Here is a 22,659-nt window from a genome sequence, read left to right as displayed (position 1 = left end):
ATAATAAAGCCATCATCGTACCCTCATGTGGATATCCTAGACAAGAGGTTCTACATGCGGTCCCTTGATAATTGCCTAAATTAAAATATTAAAGGCCTAACAGCCGCTGTGTTGACCTTTTTCTGCCTTGCTGCAGACAGATGAGCTGCTGTTTATTAGGAAGGCTTCTTCCCACAGGTGAAGAGCTACGTGAGCTTCCACTCTTCTCTTCCCACCCCTTTACAGTGTTGGGCATCAAAGTCCTGCTGTTCTAGCAGCTTCGATTAAATTCCTCTATCTTCAAGACCCCTAGGACATGCTTGACAGTCTTAAGTATTTTGATTAGCTTTTAAATACTTCAGATTCCAAAACTTAGGCACAATAATTTAATAAATATTTCGTCTTCAGCAACTGCTCATTTTAAAAGTTTTACATGGCTAACCTCTGTGCCTTACTGCTGGTATCAAACTGGGAGAGGAAAACAAGAATCAGCGATGTACTAACTAACTTGTTGGCTGTTTAACAGCAATCAGACTCTTCAAAAGAATATTTTGAACTTGTGCTATTTTTTGCCCCCATGAAAATCGCAAAATCAGAACTCTAATTGGGGCTGTGTCCTTACAAAGCAAAGCTATGAGAAAAGCTGTGTAAACATTAAAGTCTTGGGGGACTAACAGTAACAGAGAAAAAATGTTGTACAGTTGAGAGGGTAAGGCAAAAAAGGAAAGTGTTATAGACATGAAAGCCGCAGGACCAGTGTTCCTGTAGAGCTGATGAGCAGAACTCCTAATCCTGCTGCCTGGCTTGACTGGGGTCCTCCCTGGAGCTCTCAGAAGGGTAGAGTGGGGAGTGTGCCTAGAAGGGGCATCATTCATGCCGTGCTTCAGTTGGAAGACACCATCAACTAGCTACAAATGCATCCCAGGATAGTGATGTATAAAGTCATAGTATTGTTATTTTTTTGAGGTTTCTTAGTTCCTTTGTTTAATGAAAGAACAAAAAATACATTATACTGCACAGTAACAGATGAAGATAATTTGGTCTCTATATAGTTTAGATCATTTTTCTGTTTTCCGGAAGCTGAAAAGTTACTTGAGATTAAATTATCCACATGCTCCTTAGAAATTAAAATTGTTGTGAGAAAAATATCCGCACAATATGAAGTTACTTTCGTTTCTTTTTTTCTCCCAGGTCCGGGTTGACAGCGGCATCCAGCCAGGAAGTGATATTAGCATTTATTATGATCCAATGATTTCAAAAGTTAGTTCGATTTCTTAATAGCTTTGTTCGTTCTTCTTCTGAAGAGACAGTGGAAGTATTTAATTAAGAAAATCTGAAATGGAGCTTTTCTCTGAATCATGTGCTGTAATTTTATAATTAAACAAGTAATTGTGCACTGATGGAAAAGTGAAATCAGAGCAGATTTTCTTCCTCCTGAGAAATTTCAATACCATGTTAGTTTGTAACACTCCCCAATCAAGTCAGTCAATGGTTCTTCCCCGGTCAAATCTCAAATGGAATGATGATCCCCTTTCCCAACAGTAGCAAAGTTACCTACCCAGTGGCTCCATCGCAGCCACATACAGTGAAGATGAATTAAATTGTTATTTGGTCATTCCTGAAAATTGCCTGAGATAGAAGTATGAATGGCAGGCCATATCAAAGAATTGGGGTGATAAGTCATGTTTTTTGGAGTACTTTTTACCATTTTTCTTCAATTTTTATGAATCAGTAATTTGTGGGGATTGCACATAATTAAATTTTATGTAAGAGTATAAGATGTCTTTTGGTCCACCTGTCTTTGAAATTTGACTTTCCAGAATAACAATGCTGCTTAAATTCTTAGATTGTTAGAATTGTAAGATCTCATAAAATGTAGAATTCTGACTGCAGAATTTACTAAAAACCCTTTCTTAAGATGATGTACTTACAGCAAGCGAACCAATTTTTATTTATCTTTTTTCACTAAGTTTTTACAGTAGCATTATTAAAGTGAACTTTAGATAATTTGGTTGTTAGGGAACCACTATTTAGTTTAAAAATAAGAAACAAAAATATTATAGATTGATTTTGAGTAGATGTGGTTCCATTTTTGATGAATACATTTCTGTTCAGAAACGTGGCCTACAAATTTTCAACCTGGCTTGACACTGAGGACCTGATGGAATGTACTAAAGTAATTGCACACTACACGTTGACTAATGTAATAACAAGAAAAACATTTTATGAGTACTTAAGGTCTTATTAGCAAGCAAATTAGTAATAGAATGTTACTTATTGCTTATTTATTTAGGATTCCTCTAAATAGGCCGAAAGTCATATAGAATAGGAAGACCCTTCTGGTTTTCTAATACAAGAACCCTTTGCTTCTGTTCTGTGTTACGTGTAAAAGCTGGCTAAGCAGGGTGTCAAACTTGGAAACGACATTCTCGTAGGGAGAGAAAAAACAAATCTTGCCTAATCCTCCCCTATCACAGATGTTCATATTCTATCCCAAATAATGTTCACATTTTGATTATCTTCCCCTTTAAACTTTTTTATGCTTGCTTTTATTTCATTGTTGAGCTCAAATAGCTCTTTTCTGTGATAGTGAATGTAGGAGAAATGTCTGAAATAGCTTGATTTTCATATTTATCTAGTTTTAAAAATCTTAATTGCCATACTTTATATTACAAACTGAACCACTGTGAAGGTTCAAAAGATGTTCTGGGAAATCTGTTAGGAAGTATTTTGATTTTTATTAGGATGAATTGTTTGACTTTTAGATAGATTTATAGATACCTATGTAAATTGTTTTTTGTTTGTTTGCTTTTAGCTGATCACATATGGTTCTGATAGAACTGAAGCACTGAAGAGAATGGAAGATGCACTGGATAATTACGTTATTCGAGGTGAAAACAAACGTTTGGGGTCTTATTATTATACATGGTGTCCAGTTCTAGAAAACAGCTTGAAGATACACTAGAGAATTCAGTAGAAAATGTGGTTACTGTGTGTTTAAATAGAAATAAGAAAAACTTGAACTAAACTGACATACTAATTAAGAATAGGTATTTCATTTTCTTTAGCAGCCCTATACTTTACATATATACCTTCAATTATTTAATTAACCTTATGATTCATGACCTTTCCTAGATAAGCATTTAGTATTTTATGTACTGTATGGAAAATGGTTCTAATATTCTGAAGTCTGTTATTGGCCAGTGCAGCAAATTAGCGATTTATTGTCTTTTGTCATTGTCAATGATGTTTTGTAGCATGAAACTTGAAAATGCATGGAGATATAAAATACAGTGACCTGCAGTTGACTAATTTGGGAGTAGAGGGAATAGCCCTTTGTGTCTATAAGAGCAAGTTATAAAATATTCTCTAGCAAATGCAATTTTGTTACCTCATGTACATACAGGTCAGTACTAATGCTTAAGAAAGTGTGATCCTACAAGCCTTTAGGATGTAAAGCAATAATTGAATTAGGAGCAACCATTTTACTTTTATATGTATATATAAAAGATTTTATCTTTAAGTAATCTCTACACCCGGTGTGGGGCTGAAACTTACAACCCTGAGATCAAGAGTTGCATGCTTCACCAACTAAGCCAGCCAGGTGCCTCACAGCCATTTTATTTAAATAATGAAAGCAAAGTTATACTTACTCCCCTTAAGGAGTAAATTATGTTGTAAACTGTATTAGCAACTTTTCATTAGTCGTGAAAAGATCATTTCATTTTAATCCAACATAAATTATCATCAACTTCAGAAAAATGGGAGTTTAACATTAAATTTAAAGTGTAAAATATAAGTTCACTTTGTGTTATAAGTGAATAGTGTGGGTCTAAGAACATTCCAGGGGAAGGACTGGTCTGGGTAGTTTTGCTCTTTTTTCATGGCTCTTTAAAACAGTGGAACTAGGAGGCTAGAATTTGGAGGCTGAGGGGTTAGAACAGTGGTGGAGTATGATTACCTGGCCCCCATCAAGCCCATACAGAGCTTTATGCAGTTTCAAAAAGATTCCCTTCAAGGGGACACAGCCTGTAGGTCAGAAGGCTTGGCAAGTGGAATACAACTTTGTGTGAATTAGATAAAGTGCTCTTTTCTCAGAGTGTATTCAGCCCTGAGACAGAGAGCCCAGCTTAGCAATGTAGCATGTCAAACCCTTACTCTGCACCGTTGACCCAGTGCTTTTGTGCAGTAAACAGTTCATACAGTGGTACAGTAGTGGTTCAGGACAGTTGAGTGACTTTATTTATTTTTTTGAGAGCATGAGTGGTGGGATGGGGTGGTGGCCAGTTGTGGGGAGGGGCAGGAGAGAAGGGAGAGAATCCCAAGCAGGCTCCATGCTGACACGGGGGCTCCATCTCATGACCCTGAAATCACCCCCTGAGCCAAAATCAAGAGTCAGATGCTTAACTGGATGAGCCACCCGGGGGCCCCTAGAGACTATTTTTACATTTCTCTGCTCATTTTTGTCTATGGTGATTAATAGTCATCCAGTCCTCACTTTTCCTCAGTTTTTTCTCTTGTTAGATCTGGAGAAATTTCTTCCCTCCTTTTCCTTTTACTGTCACTCTCTTTTCTTAACATTTGTTAACTAACAAGTAACAGTGATTGTATCTAACCTTATGGGCTAGTGATTCACCTTTGTCAATGGAAAGAAAACAGTAAGCTCTCAAGTGAACTCAGATATAATTAAAAAAAAAAATACATTGGTAACATCAGTATCCAAAGCATACACACATCTGAAAAATCCTCTTCACATTCTTTTTAGCTCATTCTCTAGTTCTTTTTCAGCTTGAATTGTGGAGTATTTTTTATATATATATATTTAACTCTGCCGTGTTCCGCCATAAGCAGCATTTTTTCTCTAAATATTGGTTAAGTAGGCCTGGAAGGGTCTGTTTTCCTTAGAAATAATATCCCACCAAATGTGTGTTTGAAACACACATCTAATTTGGGTGTTTGTCTCTGTGTGTTTAACTACACACAAATAGACATAAACAAGGTACTTGGGGATATTATTCCCAGAGGCCTTTAAAGTATTTGTAAGAGTTTTCTAGATTCCTACCCCCAGCCAATATTTTTGTAATTTTTATTCTGGTTGTTGAATTATTAGATTTTGGTTAATTTGGGTTTTGCTCTAATGAGCTTGAGTGGTAAATTCATGAATTTGAGATAGTCAATTTGACAAAGAATGTTTTGTCAAATCACATCTCTATTAAACTTTGATGTAACGCAGTGGCATGGCATATGGGCAGTTTGTCAAAATATTAGTGTTGTATTCGGCTCTGGCTTCTGAAAGGAATACTCTTTCATATTTATAGAATACACTGCCATGTTTTGTATTTAAATGAATGTTCGCCATTTTACTTTACATCATATATTCACTAGTTACTACATTTTTATTTATTTAGTTTTTAAAGATTTTATTTATTTATTTGCCAATGAGAGACCCAGCGAGACAGGGAACACAAGCAGGGGGAGTGGGAGAGGGAGAAGCAGGCTTCCTGCTGAGCAGGGAGCCCGATACAGGGCCCGATCCCAGGACCCTGGGATCATGACCTGAGCCGAACGCAGGCGCTTAATGACTGAGCCACCCAGGTGCCCCTGTTTTATTTTTTTTTTAAAGATTTTATTTATTTGACAGAGAGAGAGGGAGAGGGAGCATGAGCAGGGCGAGGGGCAGAGAGAGAAGCATGCTCCCCACTGAGCAAGGAACCTGATGCAAGGCTAGATCCTAAGGTCCCGGATCATGACCTGAGCTGAAGGCAGATGCTTAACCTAGTGAGCCACCCAGGTGCCCCTAGTTACTACATTTTTAAATTAAGTGACTTAAATACAGATGAGTAGGCTTGCTGTTACTCTCCTAACTTTATATGTATCATATGTAATATAAAATGTGTTTCATTGAGCAGATAGTTTTTTTCCATGCTTAGTATGAAATTTCTGCTTTTGGTTCACTGTTGTACAATAGAAAGAAATCAGACAGTCCTGGGTTCCTATCCTGTCCTGACACCATGTAGTAACTATGTGATTTTCAACATCTTGAGGAACCTCCACACTGTTTTCCAGAGTGGCTGCACCAGCTTGCATTCCCACCAACAGTGTAGGAGGGTTCCCCTTTCTCCGCATCCTCGCCAACATCTGTCATTTCCTGACTTCTTAATTTTAGCCACTCTGACTGGTGTGAGGTGGTATCTCATTGTGGTTTTGATTTATGTTTCCCTGATGCCAAGTGATTTTTTTTTTTAAGATTTTTATTTATTTATTCATGAGAGAGAGAGAGGCAGAGAGAGAGAAAGGCAGAGGGAGAAGCAGGCTCCCAAGGAGCAGGGAGCCCGATGTGGGACTCGATCCCGGGACTCCAGGATCATGACCCGAGCCGAAGGCAGACGCCCAACCATCTGAGCCACCCAGGCGCCCCCAAGTGATGTTGAGCATTTTTTCATGTGTCTGTTGGCCATTTGGATGTCTTCTTGGCAGAAATGTCTGTTCATGTCTTCTGCCCATTTCTTGATTGGATTATTTGTTCTCTGGGTGTTGAATTTGATAAGTTCTTTATAGATTTTGGATACTAGCCCTTTATGTGATATGTCATTTCATTGCACCCTGTTCTGCTTCTTCAAAGCATTTACCGTAACTGTAATTAAAATATTAGTTGTCTAATTGCTAAGTGTTGGATTATCTCATAAGAAAATTAGGTGCGTGAGGGCAGTGATGGTGTTTATCCTGTTTACTTGTATATTAATAGCGCTTAGCAGTGCCTGACACATGGTAGGTGAGTAATATTTGTTGAATGAATTAATGAGTGACAATATCCCTATTTCAAGGAGTTCCTAGTAAACTTGATATGAAACAGACAGAAAGATAACGTGAATTCATAGATGCCATAATGGTGGAGTAAAAAAATATTTTTCTTTCCTCACCTCTGTATTTGGTTCTTTGAAAGTAATGTGAGCACTGTCTTAGGACTTACATGTTACTCTGTTGAGAGTACCTCACTTTGTGCTTCCTTTGAACGGCTCCCCAGAGTGGCAGCATTTTCTAAAAGACTGATAACTCACTGTGGAGGGGAAATACAGGGGCTGGGCACACTTGGGAGTGTTTGGAGTATGGCTTGCTCTTATCTTTTGGGAAAATGATTGGCATTGGATGTTAAAAGTGCATGCTCTTTGACCTACCTGTTCAGTCTTTAGGAATCTTATCCTACAGAATTAAAAGACTGAATTGTGAGGTAATGTTAATGAGGACATTTGACAGCATTGTTTACAGTAGCCCAAATTCTAACCAACCGAGGTGTCCATCAAATGGATGGACTGAAAGAATTACTATGCATCTTCAGTGTAAGTTACTACTTAGCTGGTACTTGAAGACATGTCCTTACATTAAATAGGAAGGCAGTTTGCAGAGTAAGGTATGGTGCAGTCTGACGTTAGTTAAGCCACCTTCCCATCCTACAATATCTTTACTGTTTTTGGATGAGCATAAAGATGTGGATGTATACACATCATATCGAAATATATATATATAGTTCGCTCGAAAGGTTTATCGGAAGTTTGTTTTCTCTCGATATATTGCCTGCAGGCTTTTTATTTTAGGTATTTTCAAACCTAGAGAAAAGTTGAATAGTACATTGCACACCTGTATGCTCTTCACCTAGATTCCTAAGCTTTTCTATATCTTTTTTTCCTCCGTCTCTTCCTTCTCCCTTTCTTTGCCTTCTCCTTTCTCCTCCTTTTGGCTCTTCTTCCTTCCCTTCCCTCCTTGTTTTTTTCCTCAACTATTTGAAAGAAAGTTGCAGACGTCATGACACATGACTCCTAAATATTTCAGTATGGATCATTTTCCTTCAGAATCACAATACCATTATCACACTCAAGAAAATTAACAGGAATCTCATAATATCATCTAATGCACAGTCCATATTCAAGTTTCTTCAATTCTGCAAAGAACTATCTTTTTTTTTTAATCTTTTTTTAATACCATCCACAATCCAGTCAGAGTTTACACATTGGTTTTATTTATGTCTCTTTATTATCTTGCTCTTTTTCTTTTTGGATTTCATACCATTAACTCTTCAGAAGAGTCCAGGGGAGCTGACTTGCAGAATGTCTCACATTCTAGATTGGAGGTTTCAGTATTGGTCCAGTCAAGGCACCTGGGAAATGAGGTGGAGAGTTGGGGGTTTCATTTGGAACAAGAAATTGATTTTGAATATGGTATAGTTAGCGAACCTTAGATGATTTCACAGTGTGACTCTGGGAGTAGGTGGCTAAAGTAAGAGAGGAGATTATTTGAAATGAGACCCTAAGAGCTGAGTGGTGAGGATGTTGCCTGAGTCACCCACACAAGGTGACAGGAGTTAGGATCCGAAGGAAGGTCCTAAGTCGAGTGACATAAAGTCTGCAGCAAATACTGGGTTGGGACGATGAAGTTGGTAGATGACAGGGAATTAGAGAAGATTTTTTGACCAGATAAACCTCAAGGAAAAAAGTTTCTCCAAGGATTTGACGAGGTAATGTTCTAGAAAAGGCTGTGGATCTCAAGGAGGTGTGTGAGGGTTGCTGGAGAAGTGAGGTCCTTGGGGGCACTGAGATTTTCAGGTGAGGCAAGATGATAGATGGAATGTTCCCTGAAAATGCCCCTCAGTAGACCTGACTGATGATTGTGGAGCAGCCGTCTCCGAAAATATTCTGGAGTGGCTTGGAAAAGAATTGGCAGAGGTATTTTGGGGAGGTGGGAGTAGTTGGAGGAGCTGATGTTCCAAGGCTGAGGGATGGCCAAAGAAGCTAATCCTTCTGGCGGTGGTGCAGAGTCCCTGAAGTACCTGGTAGGAAGGTGAGCCCCTGGGCTCAGAAAAGTGATTGCAAAGGCGTTTTGAGGGGGCTGGGTCTGTTCACTTCATCTAAATACCTCTGACTCAATTTCCCTTTCTTTGGCTCTGCCATCCCGTGCTACTACTACGTACGTCATGGCCCAGTGTAATAGCTTTCTGAATGGGTTCTCTGTATATACTCTTTATCTGTACCAATCTGTTCTTCAGTGTGGACAAAGTAGACATTAAAGTACAATCCTAATGATGCCTTCCTGCTTAAAACTCTTCAGTGCCTCCCCGTTGCCTTTCTGTGACTCTGTGGTCATTTACACCACTTTGTCTCATCACTGCCCCTTTCCCTTTGTTCTTCCTCCTTCACTGTTTTCATTTCCTGGGATGCTCTCTCCTCCTCCTACCTGAAGACCTTCATAGTTGGGCTGTAATCTAAGCAGTTATAACAGAGAATAAGAAATAGAGTGATCTAAGAAAGATACAATTTAATTTCTCTGCCATTGTCATTGTCTCAAAAGGAAATTGTCAGGGGCTGGTAAGGAGACTCTTAGAGTCACAGCAGATGGTTTTCATTTGGGGGCCCCAGAGTGGCTGCTTTTATACCCATCATCCAGCCTCAGCAGGAAGGTGGCAGGGGGAATTCACACCCATTTCCCGCCCCCCTCCCCCACCCAGGGCATAACCTAGAAAGCACCTTTAATTCTCCTCCCATCCTACTGGCGTTTAATCACGTGGTCGTACATAGCTACTAGGAAGATGGGGAATGTAGTAGATGTCAAGGGGGCCATATACTAAGCTAAAAAGTAGCATTTCTCTTATTAAAGGAAAAAAGAATAGATATTGGTGGATGACTAGGGGAAGTAAGAATATAAACGTGTATCTGCTCATTTCTGGAAACACACAAACATACACAAGAGCAGAACTAATAAGATGGTGTACTTACAGGGTGCGGAGGGAGGATCAGGGAGAAATGTTTCGGGGATGGGAAACAAAGTACAAGGAATGAAAAGGTGAGACTTCTTGGATTTTACTTTTAGAATTCTGACATTAATATTTCAAAATAAAATTAATATTCTGGGGAAGAAACTCAAAGTGGAGTACAGAGACATACGGATAGTACTGTATGAATAATTATGGTGAACGGGGGTGGGGAGAGGGGGGAGAGGAAAAAAAAATCTAGCCTTCACTAGCTTTTAGCCGTATTTTGACTGGATACCCTCAAGCTGAATACAACATGTGTAAACAGACATGAATAGGTTTGTTTCTCCTAGTTCATGGGTTAGCAGTCCTGAAACCAATTTGTATGTATTCTGGGATTGAGGAAATAAATACATGGATTGTGGATAAGATGAGGGACATTTCTCATTGTCAGAGAAAGAAGTTATAGATGTGGAAATGGGTAAGGATACAGTGAGCCCCGTGGTGTGGAGTTGAAACGAGGTATCAGTGTAAACTTGTGATTTTTTTTTTTTTAAATCTTTAAAAAAATTTATTTATTTGACAGAGAGATAGCGAGAGCAGGAACACAAGCAGGGGGAGTGGGGGGGGGAGCAGGCTTCCCGTGGAGCAGGGAGCCCGATGCGCGGCTGAATCCCCGAACCCTGGGATCACGACCCGAGCCGAAGGCAGACGCCTGACGACTGAGCCACCCAGGCGCCCCTAAACTTGTGATTTTTAACATAGATTGAAAAATAAGTGTACACATATGTTATTGTGTGCATGTGTGTTTGTGTGTACATATATACACATAATCTCTAGCTCAGAGTTTCTTTAGCCCTATTGGGGTAGACAGTTTTTTGTTGTTTGGGGGGGCTGTCCTTCACATTGTAGGATATTTGTTATCACCCTTGGCCTCTACTCACTAAATGACTGTAGTGTCCCCTCAATTGTGACAATCAGGTATTTCCAGACACTGCCATATGTCATGAGGGAGGGAGGCAAATCACCCTTGATTGAGAACCACTGGCCTGCTGAGAGGTCATGGAAACATTGACACCCATAGCAATGAGCATACCAGGAACCCAGATCTTATTTTTTAAATACCATTGTCTTATAAATGGAACCAGTACTCCATGGTAAAATGGCTGATTTCCAGAAGAGTATTAAGATGAGCCTGAAACATCTCGTATAAGAAAGTACTATGATGATATGTTAAAAAGACACAGGAGCCAGCTCTAAGGGGTTCCCAATGCCCAACCTGGGAAAACTTCAGCAACAAAATAAATAATGGTAGCAATGGATTAAAGCCCTTGGAATAAGATAAGAGTCCGTGGGTTCATACTGACAGAAATAGATAAGAAAGATAAAAGAGGGAAGAGGCACAGCTCTTTTCTATAGTAGATTTTTAATTGATGTAGAAAAATCCCCATTTGTGCCAAATTGTTTAGGTAAGAATCATCAATGACAGATGCTAAAATTAGTGGGTGAAAATATGAGCAACAGGTGTTTGCATAGTTTCACAGTATATCCCGAGGAGATACTATAGTGGGAAATATAATATCTTCAAAATGAACAGACCTGGCAGTTTACCCAAATGCTCACAATTAATATCCCTGGTAGGGGGACGTATCAAACATCACGTGCCTCTTGAGTAGCACATCGTTTCTGTGATGTTCTCCCCAAAATGTGTAACCTGGATATAATCATGAGGAAACAGCAGACCAACCAAATTGGAAGACAGTGTATGAAATAAATGGCTTGCACTCTTCCAAAGTGTCAAGGTCAAGAAACAACAAAAGTGGATCAACTTATCTAGATCAAAGGAAACTAAGGCTACGGGACAGCTCAATGCAGGATTAGTTCTTGGACCAGAAAAAAAGTTTTTCTTTTGTAGTAAAGGTCATAAATGAGACAGTTGGTGAAATGTGAGTAGGGTTTGCGGATTAGATAATGATACTGTTATCAGTGTTAATTTTCAGATCTGGTCATTGTACTGTGATTACATGGGAGACTTACCTTGGTTTTAGGAAATACTGAAGTACGTAGAGGTAAAGTACATCCTGTTTTCGACTTACCCCCAGATATGTAAGGAAAAGAGAGAGAGAGAGAGAGAGTGTGTGTGTGTATAACGGGAAAAAAATGATAAATAAATGCGTTAACAGATGTTAACATTTGGTGACTCTGGGTGAAGGATATACAGTAATTCTTCGTACTATTTTTGTGATTTTTTTTTTTTTGGTAATTCTGCAATTATTCCAAAATAAAAAGTTCAAAAAAAATAGGTGAAGAGGAGCATGTGCCTCCTCCCACCAAAGCTAAGGAATTTTATTTAAGGAATAAAAACAGATGCATTTGTGATTCTATATTATTCACCTGATGAATTCTAAAGGATAGAGGGCTTAAAGAAATTGTTTTGTAAAGGGTAGAAAAGGAAGGACAGTTGGATGACTGCTTAGTTGTTCAAATAATAATTTTTTCCCAAGTTGATTGTGAGCTATTATTAAAATAAAAAATCTTGAGAGCAAAAATGTAATTTGGTTAAAGTTAATTTCTGAGTCCCCATGAAATAGGCAGTGGCTTTTGGCCTCTGTTTGATCCTGGCAGTGTGTGCAGCGAATGTCTGGCCAGTGTTTTGGAAACAGCAGGTAGTCAGGAGAAAGCTGCTCCTAGGGGTCCTCTCCTCTGTGGCCTGGTCGTGACTTCCCATACAGATGGGACCCCGTGAACTTTGGCAGAGGTCATTTTCAATTCCCTGTCTAAAACTCAGACCATAATTTTTATGAGTATATGATTAATAATATCGTTGAAGCTATAAACTACGTCTCAGAGTACCTCTATGACCAACTTCATGTTTGAACAAGGATCAGTTGAAAGAGCATTGTCTTTCCTGGGACATGGAAAGAAAGTAAACTCTGTACAAAATGATAACTTTCAGATGTGTAGGATCTCTCTTAACAGTGCCATGATTTTTTCCATCTATCTGGTCTTTTGAGCTTTTAGGAAAAGAAAATAGTCTTTTTGATTATTTCCACACTTGGTTTTAGAACTAGTTAATGTATAGTAGTCTTTGGAGTCAGTGAGGCACCTAGATTTGGGTTGTCTGCCATTAGCCACTGTTTCATCTTCTAGTCCTTTGGAAAGAGAAACAGATAATGAGTGGATTTTGCATAGTAATAGGTAATATTTTATTCAGAGAACATTTAAAGAGAAACTGCTTTTGTGTAGTAATTTTATTCCTGAAACGTCTTTTAGCAAGATAAAAGTCAGTTTCCACTCTCTGTTTACTATTCAAGTAGAAAGATTTTTGGAAGTCCAGCCTTTATTTGTGTGCTTGAATGACTCTGCTCTTTGATATCCAAGATGTAAATTAATATTTGCTTATAATTCCTTTGACTTACATTTTCTAAAATCACTTACTTTTTCAACTTTGAATGTAGAATAAAAGCATAACATATCATTTATCCTGTAAAACTGCATACATTTTAATTTTTTGACGTCCTCAGTCACAAATTGGTTACTGATTGTCAGAAAACAATCTTATTTTTTGTTCAGATGATCATTATTTCTGAAATCTGCGTTAGAGTTTCCTGAAGACAGTCTCAGGCTCACAGAAGAGCAGGAAAATCTATACTATCACTAGGCTATAACGGGAGAGCCAGTAAAGTTAAATACGAAATATAAAAGTCTAAAACAGTATTATTTTTATTTAACTGAGGGACAAAAATCCTGAAAGTTAGATTGCCTTTCTAAGTTATTTATTTATACGTGAACTTACAAATGGAAACATTCTGAAATATTAATTTGCACATAAGAACACTTTTTTTGGAGGGCGCCTGGGTGGCTCAGTTGGTTAAGCGACTGCCTTTGGCTCAGGTCATGATCCTGGAGTCCCAGGATCGAGTCCCACATCGGGCTCCCTGCTCGGCGGGGAGTCTGCTTCTCCCTCTGACCCTCTTCCCTCTCGTGCTCTCTATCTCTCATTCTCTCTCTCAAATAAATAAATAAAATCTTAAAAAAAAAAACAACACTTTCTTTGGAAATAAAATCTAGCTGCACCTTGATCTTCTAATTTTCATCCTTTCCAGCTTCTTCTTTAGTATCTTATTTTTTCTAAAACTTCAGTTATCATATAGGAATAAGTTACATACTGCTGGCTTTGTCTTGCGTTTCTGTTTCCCCATCCTAAATTCCTCCATGTGGAGGTCCGCCTCCTTGTTTTCTTTGTTCTGGGTGGGTCTGCGTTCTAATTGGCCGGCTCTTCTGAACTTTAACCCCTAGGACACCGTCAGTCTCCTCTCCCAGGTTTCTCCAGTTTAACTTGTCCACAGTGGATCAGATGTTTTCCTTTCAACCTGTTTCTTTTCATGAAGTGGTGGCTTCTGGCATGTAGCGTGCCAGAGCCAGAAGTGACTTATCTCCCCCATTCTTTTTTTTTTTTTTTTAAATACAAGATTTTATTTTTAAGGAATCTATATACCCAACATGGGGCTTGAACTTAGAACTCTGAAATCGGGAGCCGCATGTTCTACCGACTGAGCCAGCCAGGCACCCCCATTTCCCCCGTTCTTGACAGCCACTAAATCACCACGCCCTCTCCGCCTGCTGAATCTCTTTCAAGCCCAGCTCCTTTCTCTGTCTGTGTTGCCCACACCCTCGCTGTGGTCGGAGGCCTTGCCGTTTTTCAGCAAGTCTCTGCAGTTGTCAGCTGATGGTTTTTTCCATCTTCACTCCCCCCGCCCCCCAGTCCCCTTTCCAGTAGCAGCCAGCATGATTCCTGGAGCGCAAACCTAGTCATACCTGCCCTGCGTCCCCCATTCCGGTTGCCCTCGAGGAGAAGTAAAATCTTTGCATGGCTATCAGACCTGAACGCCCCTGTTGGACTTCTCACGTTCCCCACTGTCTCCTTTGCTCGTGCTCTTTGGCCATGGTGTCCTTCTTTCATTTCTCTCCACAGAAATACCTGGTGGTATCCATTTGCTCTTGACAATAGTGAGAATATTTTTGTTTAAAGATTTTATTTATTTATTTTAGAGAGAGAGTGCAAGCACCCGTGTGCACACATGAGACCAGGGGAAAGAGTAGAGGGGGAGGGGGAGTGAGATGGAGGGAACCCCATGCAGACTCAGAGCCCTGAGTGTGGAACCTCTGCGGCGCTTGATCCCAGGACCCTGAGATTGCGCCCTCAGCTGAAACAGAGTCCTACACTCCACTGACTGAGCCACGCAGACGCCCCAGCAACAGTGAGAATTCTTAAATATTTTAATATTTAATATTTAATGTCAGGGAGAAACCTGATTTTACCCATCTTTCTTTCTCTATTTCTTCTCCCAGCCGGGAAGCTTTGCCTTAAGTCTCCACTGTTTTCCTCTCCCTGGAATGCCACATCTGTTGTCACCCATGCATAGACATTTCTCTGGCAAGCCATACCCTTTTCTTCTTCAAAAGTGCTTTCGTTTTGTCTGTTCGTAAAACATACAGCAAAGGGATTCCGTTCTCTTTCGTAGCCTGACCTCTTCCAAGGAGTCTTTTATTTTAATTTCTTGCTTACAGAGTTTGTCTTTCTGAGCACTCCTAGCATGTTGCTTTCAATTGCTCTTCATTTTCATCCACCCAAATATCACCTATAATATAGGCAAGTGTCACATTTTTGCAATGACTTGTTAGGTATATTTGTGTCATCAGAAGTTTCTTATACCTTCCAATACTTTCCTCATAGAAATATGCATAATTACAACAGCCTTTCTAGTCATTACCCACAGAGCAAGGTTGGGATAACCGTGCCTTTGTCCAGGGCATGTCCTGTGAATGATTTTTACTAGGTCATTGTCTATAGGTGATAACTTCTTCCATGGAAGTTTAGCTAAAGCAATAGCATTAATATTTTAATTTGGAACTTTCTCTAAATGTTTTGAGGTAGTTTGAATACATTGAAAATAGGTTTTTATAAAAGTTTTAGTCACACGGTATCTTCTGAGTCAGGAATAGAAATGCTCAGAGTTTCGCACATGGTTGCTAGCTAGCGTGGTCTAGTATGCAGGGATGCCTAGAGCAATGCCTAGGTGGATGTATTAAGTTGGTTGGCTCAGAGATGGGAGATCATATTGGAAGGTATGCCCTTCTCCCCCATATGTATGCTTTAGAGTACAGGATAACCTGCTGTAACAAAGATTCTTAAATACAGTGGTATAAATAAGATAGAAAATTATTTACTAATTTTTTTTTTTTAAGAAGGGGGCTTGAGGGGGAGGGGCGGAGAGAGAGGGAGAGAGAATCTCAAACAGGTTCCACTCCCAGCACAGAGCCCAACATGGGGCTCGATCTCCAAACCCTGAGATCATGACCTGAGCCGAAATTAAGAGTCGGATGCTTAACCACTCAGGTGGTTGAGAGTCGGATGGCTTAAGCCACTCAGGTGCCCTGAAAATTATTTACTTATCTAACTGGCTGGCTGGTCTATGCTGATGAGGCAAGTTTGTGTCCTGTGGTCATTCCAGGAGATACGCCTCTGCCCCCTCCACACCCCCGGCATGTTGCTCTGCTTCACCTTCATTTCCAGAGCTGAGTTCCTGCCATATCAAGAAGCCCATAGGAAGAGGGAGGAAAGGAACCCCAAGCAATTCTTCTTTGCAAGTAAGCGAGGCTGGAGTTGGATGCGTTGCTCTACCTTCCAGCCCCTCGTCTAGGAATTAGTTTGTCAGGTCCAGCTGTAAGACAGGTAGAGTCTGTGTCTGTGGGGTCTTTCATCCTGCTAAGGCAGAATATTTAAGGAAAAATGAAAAGCACATTTTAGGGGAAACCCACAGGCTGCCATATTTTTAAACATATTTTGCTATTGTAATTTCTGTTTTACTAAACTTTAGATAAATGATTCAGTCTCTCTGGATCACGATGTTCTTATTTTTAAATCTCCTTTCTCCTTGTAATTTTCTTATTCTGTGACTGGTTCCTGAAAGTTCCCCCAAAGCAGGTGCCATACTGCCGTGCGACGTTGGCCCTTACTTTCTTTCCTGGGATGCCTGATTGCACATGAGCAGTAGGTGTAGAGTCAGTGTTGATAGGTAGCGATTAATTCACTCAGAGGATCAGCATTGCTGAAAACCTTACAGCAAATGGGAGCAGCCTTTTCAGAGAAGGACTAGAGAGTTAACCACTTCGACTCTGTGGGTCACACGGTCGCTGTTAGAACTGCTTGGCTCTTGTAGCACGCACATCGGATGTAAACACTGCTGTATTCCAGAAACACTTGATTTACAAAAATAGGGGGCAGTCGGATTTTGCAGGCTGAGTTTGCTGACCGCTGCCTATTAGGATGGCTGTGTCCTGTGGATAGAAAGCGTTGTAAACTTTTGAGGAACGGGACTCGTGCAGGATGCGAAGCTGGAAGTTCGGGAGAGAGGTTAGTGCGGAGACTCCCGAAGGAGCACGACTGCTGTGTGAGGTGTAGCGGCCGCGTGCTGTCTTCTGCTCTGCGGCTGTCCTCGTGTGGAAGGGTCGCAGCGAGCACAGCATTAACGCGCCGTCCTGAGTGCCTGGCAGTGCCTTAGGCATTACCTCATTTGTACCTCGTGACGACAATGCAAAATAGGTTCTGTTGGGATCGCCATTTTACAGATGACAGACTGAATCTTTGAGAGGCAAAATAGCTTCCCCAAGCTGAGGGGTAGATCTGCTGCTTGAGCCTGAGGGTCTGATTCTTTGCTTACTTTGGAATTATTTTTGTGAAAGTGAGCACTCTGTAGGACTGAAGCAAGATCAGAATCAGGCTTTCTAGGTTTGTTACGCAGCAGAATGGTATAGATGAGGACGGTAAGGAAGTGGGATGAAGAAATTGGAAGGAATTAGTAAACCTCACATTAACTCAGCTCTGTCATGCTCTAGTCCCCCTCTTGCGGAAGCCTGATCGAATTCCCGCTTCCCCTGGATTTGACATGTTCTCATCCTCCCTTTTAGTCCTCTTTACATCTTTTGATATGCGTGACCAAGATCAAAAGTCCTTCTGCCTCACAGAACTCACCCAATACTGTTCGAATCCTTCTTGTGGCAGTTAATTTTTTTTTTTTTTTTAAAGACTTTTATTTATTTGAGAGAGAAAGAGAGAGAGCGCACATGAGAGGGGGAAGGGTCAGAGGGAGAAGCTGCCGAGCAGGGAGCCCGATGCAGGACTCGATGCCGGGACTCCAGGATCATGACCTGAGCCGAAGGCGGTCGCTTAACCGACTGAGCCACCCAGGCGCCTGGCAGTTACCTGTTTTAACTTTGTAGGAGTCCTTGTGTACTAGGCTCAGTGTTTCTGAGTTTCCTATTAGATCACAAGCTTTTCTCCCTTACCTTCCCCTTCTTTCTTTCTCCTCCTCTTCTTCTACTGATTGAAGTATACTTGACATAAAATGAACTTCTCATATTTAGAGTATTTAGTTTCATGAGTTTTGACATATGTGTCCATCTGTGAAGCTCTCACCACAGTCAAGATACTGTCTTTTAAACGTATATTGCTATTGTACCTGTCTTTCCGTCACCTCCAAAAGCTTCCTCATTGCGTTTGCACTCCACCACCTTTCTGTCCCTGCCCCAGTGCAACCAGGTGATCTGCTTTCTGTCACTGTAGGTTGTTGAGACTTTTCTGAAATTTTATATCAATGGACTCCTACAGTAGTCTCGTTAAATTCAGCGTAATTATTTTGAGATTCATCCTTGTGTATTTTAGTAATTCATTTCTTTTTATTGCTAAATAGAATTCCATTGAATGGACAAATCACATTTTGCTCATTCATTCTTCTATTGATTGACATTTAGATTGTTTCCAGTTTTGACTATTGCAAATAAAGCTAATAACTTTTGTGTATAACTGTTGGTATAGATATATGTTTTTGTTTAACTTGGGCAAATATTTAGGAGTGACTTGTCTGAGTCATATGTGTAAGTATGTGTTTAACTTTCTAAGAACGTACCAGGCAGTTCCAAGGGATTTGTGCCATTTATATCCCCACCACGGGGTGTGACACTTCTGTTGTCCCACATCCTCACTGTCTTTTAACCTTTAGCCACTTTAATTTGGTGTTTGGGGGCATCTCGTTGTATTTCTTTGATGATAGTGATGTGCAGCAACTTCTCATTTGTATATCTTCTTTTGTGAAATGTCTGTTCAGATCCTTTGCCCATTTTTTGCTCTGTCATCTTACTGTGTTTTAAGTGTTCTTTATATAATCCAGATGCAAATTTTTTTGTCTGATACATGTGCTGTGAACATTTTCTCTCAGCTTGCCATTTCATTTGCTTAACTGTATCCTTTGAAGCAGACTTTTAAATTTTGATAAAGTACAGTTTTTTTGTGGCTCATGGTTTTTGTGTACTACCCAAGAATCTGTTGCTTACCTCAAGATAATCAGAATTTTCTCCTGTATTTTCTGTAAGTCTTATAGTTTTTGGTTTTACATTTGATTTGTGATCCAGTTTGGGTTAATTTTGGTGTATGGGTCTGAGTTAGGGTTTTTCTTTTTTCCCAAATGGATATCTAGTTGTTTCAGTACCATTTACTGAAAAGACATTAATTTCCCTATTGAACTGACTAGGCAGCGTAAACTTCTTAGGTTTGCATTTGGTGTTTTATTGCTACCATAGCTTCAGACATTTTTTGTTATTACTTGAAGTCGAGATGAATAATCTTGTCTAGTTCTTGCTTGGTCATAAGACACAGATTTTCTGGATAGTAAGGGACTTCTAACTGACTCGTTCTCTAATTCAATCTGATATCTTTTTTTGGTTTTTAGGAGTTACACATAATATTGCATTACTCCGAGAGGTGATAATCAACTCACGCTTTATAGAAGGAGACATCAACACTAAATTTCTTTCTGATGTATATCCTGATGGCTTTAAAGGTTTGTATGCACTGAAGTATTTTACTGTATTAAAGTTATTACTTTTATACTTTATTTTAATGTGTAATTTTTCTATTTTGATATTAAGGCCCTTAGCCCATACTGTATACTAGATTTATTAACATAGAGTATCCTAGACTATTGACATTTGTGATTTTGAGTATTCATGAGTGACTCATGAATGTGCAATAATCCATCGTTTTGTTGAGTGAGGAATTCAACTATGTGGAATGTGGTATGATTCCAGTAGACAGAGCATTAGCCTACCTGATCTTCTGGTTTCTGAAAGCCAATTCAAATTTGTATTCCCTGCTGCTACATTATATGGGTATATGCAGGAACTCTAATGATTAAAACTTTATGAAAATTAGCACTAAAAATTTCAGAATACCACATGCTATTACCATTAATGAAAATGAAGATGTTTTAGAAGATTGTTTTTATCCATAAAATGAAGCTTTTAATAAAGTAATGAGGGGAATTTGAAATTTAGCACTGTCAAGTTACCTGTGAGTGTTTCTGGTGGTAGAAAAATTGCCCAAGTGAGAGACAGAGAAAACCCATTAGTGAGCATTAAAAACGTGGTTAATATGTGAGATAAACCAGTAGGACTTCCATGTGACTTAATGGAAATGTTATTCCGGTAAAAGCCAGAAGTATCTACATATGTTTCTGATGAATTTGGGGATATGTGAAGATGAGGTTTTTCTCACAAATGGCAAATGTTCTTTAGATCCATTTAGAGTGTTTTAGTGTGTAAGATGACTCAGTCATATTAGGGGCTGTGTATGGATTCAGGTCAACTCCAGGTATTGGGCTTTTGAATACATTTACAAAGCGATTTCTTAGTTTAGATTTTACAGTACAGGTGCCCCAATGTTCCACGTTCTCAAGAGAACTCAGAAATTTACTTAAAAACCTAACATTGCCATTTTCCAGGATAAACTTAATATATTACATTTCTGTTTTGATAGGGCATTATCAGCATGGACAGTCTAATTCTCTTAATGTTCATATAAGATAGGAACAGTTTTAAAAATTGTTATAAATTGTTAGAAGGACCATTATTTAATCTCAGCCTTTATTTTACATGTGAGGAAACCAAAGCTCAGAGAGCTTGATAAGGCTAAATGGCCAGTAATATAATAAAGCCAGTAATTGAACGTAGAGTCTCCACCTCCTGTTTCAGTACTCATTCAGTTCTGGTAGGATTCAAAATCATAAATCATACAGGTTTTTAGAGTGTGCTCTATGTTGTATGTAGCATGCCTATAAGCACTTTAAAACTACACCCCTAACTTTGCCATTCTTAACGTGGACCTCTTACTCTCTTCCCTCATACTATTTCCATGTCCGTTCTTCTCTGAATGGCTACTCTCTCTTGTTCTTCCTATCATGCTCTTTCGCCCTCCCTGTTTTTCCCTAGAGCAGGTATTTGATATATTAAACTGTATTGTCTTTGATTGTTTGATGTATGTGCCTGAAAGAGACAGCAGGAAGTGGCCACTGAAGTTAATCCAGGATCTTCTCCATATGTTTGAGGCCGGGTCATTTTGCCCCTTTGGGATTACCCGTCTGCTTCCCATCTGTCCAACTATCCTAGGCACTGTTCACAGGCAAGTGCCTGTTTTTATGACTGCATTAAAATTTTCTATTATATATATGTTTATTATCCTGAATTTATTTGTAGACTAGGACAGTGTTACTAAAGGTTCTAAGATTGACCTTTGGAATGACTGTGCTTAAAACTAAAACATAGGCTACACAGGAATGTATTCTTCGTATATACTTAACCAGATTCTGATGTCGAAAGGCTATTCCTTGATTCTGAAAAATAAATAAAAAATGGGAAAGATAATATTTTGATTTTGGAATAAAGGGAAAATGAGGAAGAAGATATTTTAAGAACTGTCAGTGCAATTGGCCTGTAATGAACACTTTGGACTCCTTTCCCTGCTGCCTTGCTACAGTTTAACCTCTTGCTGTATCAAAGGAAATGATCACAATTAACTTTCCTCTTTTGGAAAGTTGCATATCTTTAGTAAAAATTTGATTCAACACAAGTAATATACCATTGATTACACTTCTCTCTTTACCATTAAATTTAGTCCCTTATTTCTATACCTTTAAAAATGGTGTAACAAAATCAATGTGAGTTTGCTCCTTGGTGAGTCACAGATAGAAACCACATCAGGTGGAGTTGTCACGCAAAGGATACTTTGTTTGCAGCAAATAAGGAGATCCCGGGGAGTAACTTCCAAAGCTGTGACTCTCTGAGCATGGGTGCATGGGTTCCTATTATTTAGGGTTAGGATGAATATTTAGATAGGGAGCCTTGTCATAGTATGTAAAGACGGGCATAAGGTCACGCATGTGCCATAAGGAAACATGCCTGTACATACGTTGTATATTATGTAAATGAGGCTTGTGTTCTTCCTTTGGTGGAGATTTTAATATAAAGAAGGAAAAATAACTGTCATTCCATTGTCTATCTGCTCAGGTGTGAGTCGGGGGTTGATTTCAAACTGGTCTGGGTGGTCGGCCCAACTGGGATTCTTTAGGCAGTCGTTATTGCTTGAGGGCTAGTTTAGGTTTCCATCACAGGATATTATGCCCCTAGAGTCTTCTGTCTGAGTTAAGAGAGAAACTAGAAAGAAGAGTGTAAGGAAAAATTTGGGCCAGAGGTTGGTGAGCACAAGCAGGTGGGCAGTAAAGATCATGTCTTGGGGGCTAGCTGGTGATAGTGGTACTTTAATACTTGGACTCTTGTGTTGCCTTTGAGTCATTAAAGTCATTCAACAAATGATTGCTGTAGGCTCTCGAAGAAATTGAAAAACAAATAATGTATTTTCCTTGCACTTAGGAGCTTATATCACAAGAGAAATGAATATGTAAAGAACTAACTACACTACAGGACAAAATAAGTGCTAAGTGAAGATAGAAGCAAAATATCTGGAGCACAGAGGAAAAAGTAACCAATTCTGATTGAGGCAATCAGGGTTGACCTCAAGGATGAGGCAGTGTTTAGACCAATGTAGCTCC

The 22,659-nt window shown here is 39.5% G+C and overlaps 1 protein-coding gene across 5 annotated transcripts in view; it reads left to right on the top strand.

Annotated features, from left to right (window-relative positions):
* Positions 1-22,659, top strand: part of PCCA (propionyl-CoA carboxylase subunit alpha) — a 394,194-nt gene that overhangs the window by 191,866 nt on the left and 179,669 nt on the right. For all 5 annotated transcript variants that reach the window (XM_073894335.1, XM_073894336.1, XM_025874636.2 and 2 more), the window contains 3 exons: positions 1,171-1,239; positions 2,795-2,870; positions 19,507-19,617. In XM_073894335.1, the coding sequence (XP_073750436.1) occupies positions 1,171-1,239; positions 2,795-2,870; positions 19,507-19,617 (256 nt within the window). The remainder of the gene's footprint in view (positions 1-1,170; positions 1,240-2,794; positions 2,871-19,506; positions 19,618-22,659) is intronic.

This window comes from Callorhinus ursinus, unplaced genomic scaffold (genome assembly GCF_003265705.2).
Source record: "Callorhinus ursinus isolate GAN/ISIS: 27379988/994484 unplaced genomic scaffold, GSC_fseal_2.0 scaffold7, whole genome shotgun sequence".
Lineage (NCBI taxonomy): Eukaryota > Metazoa > Chordata > Mammalia > Carnivora > Otariidae > Callorhinus > Callorhinus ursinus.
This window is presented reverse-complemented; position numbering and strand designations above follow the sequence as displayed.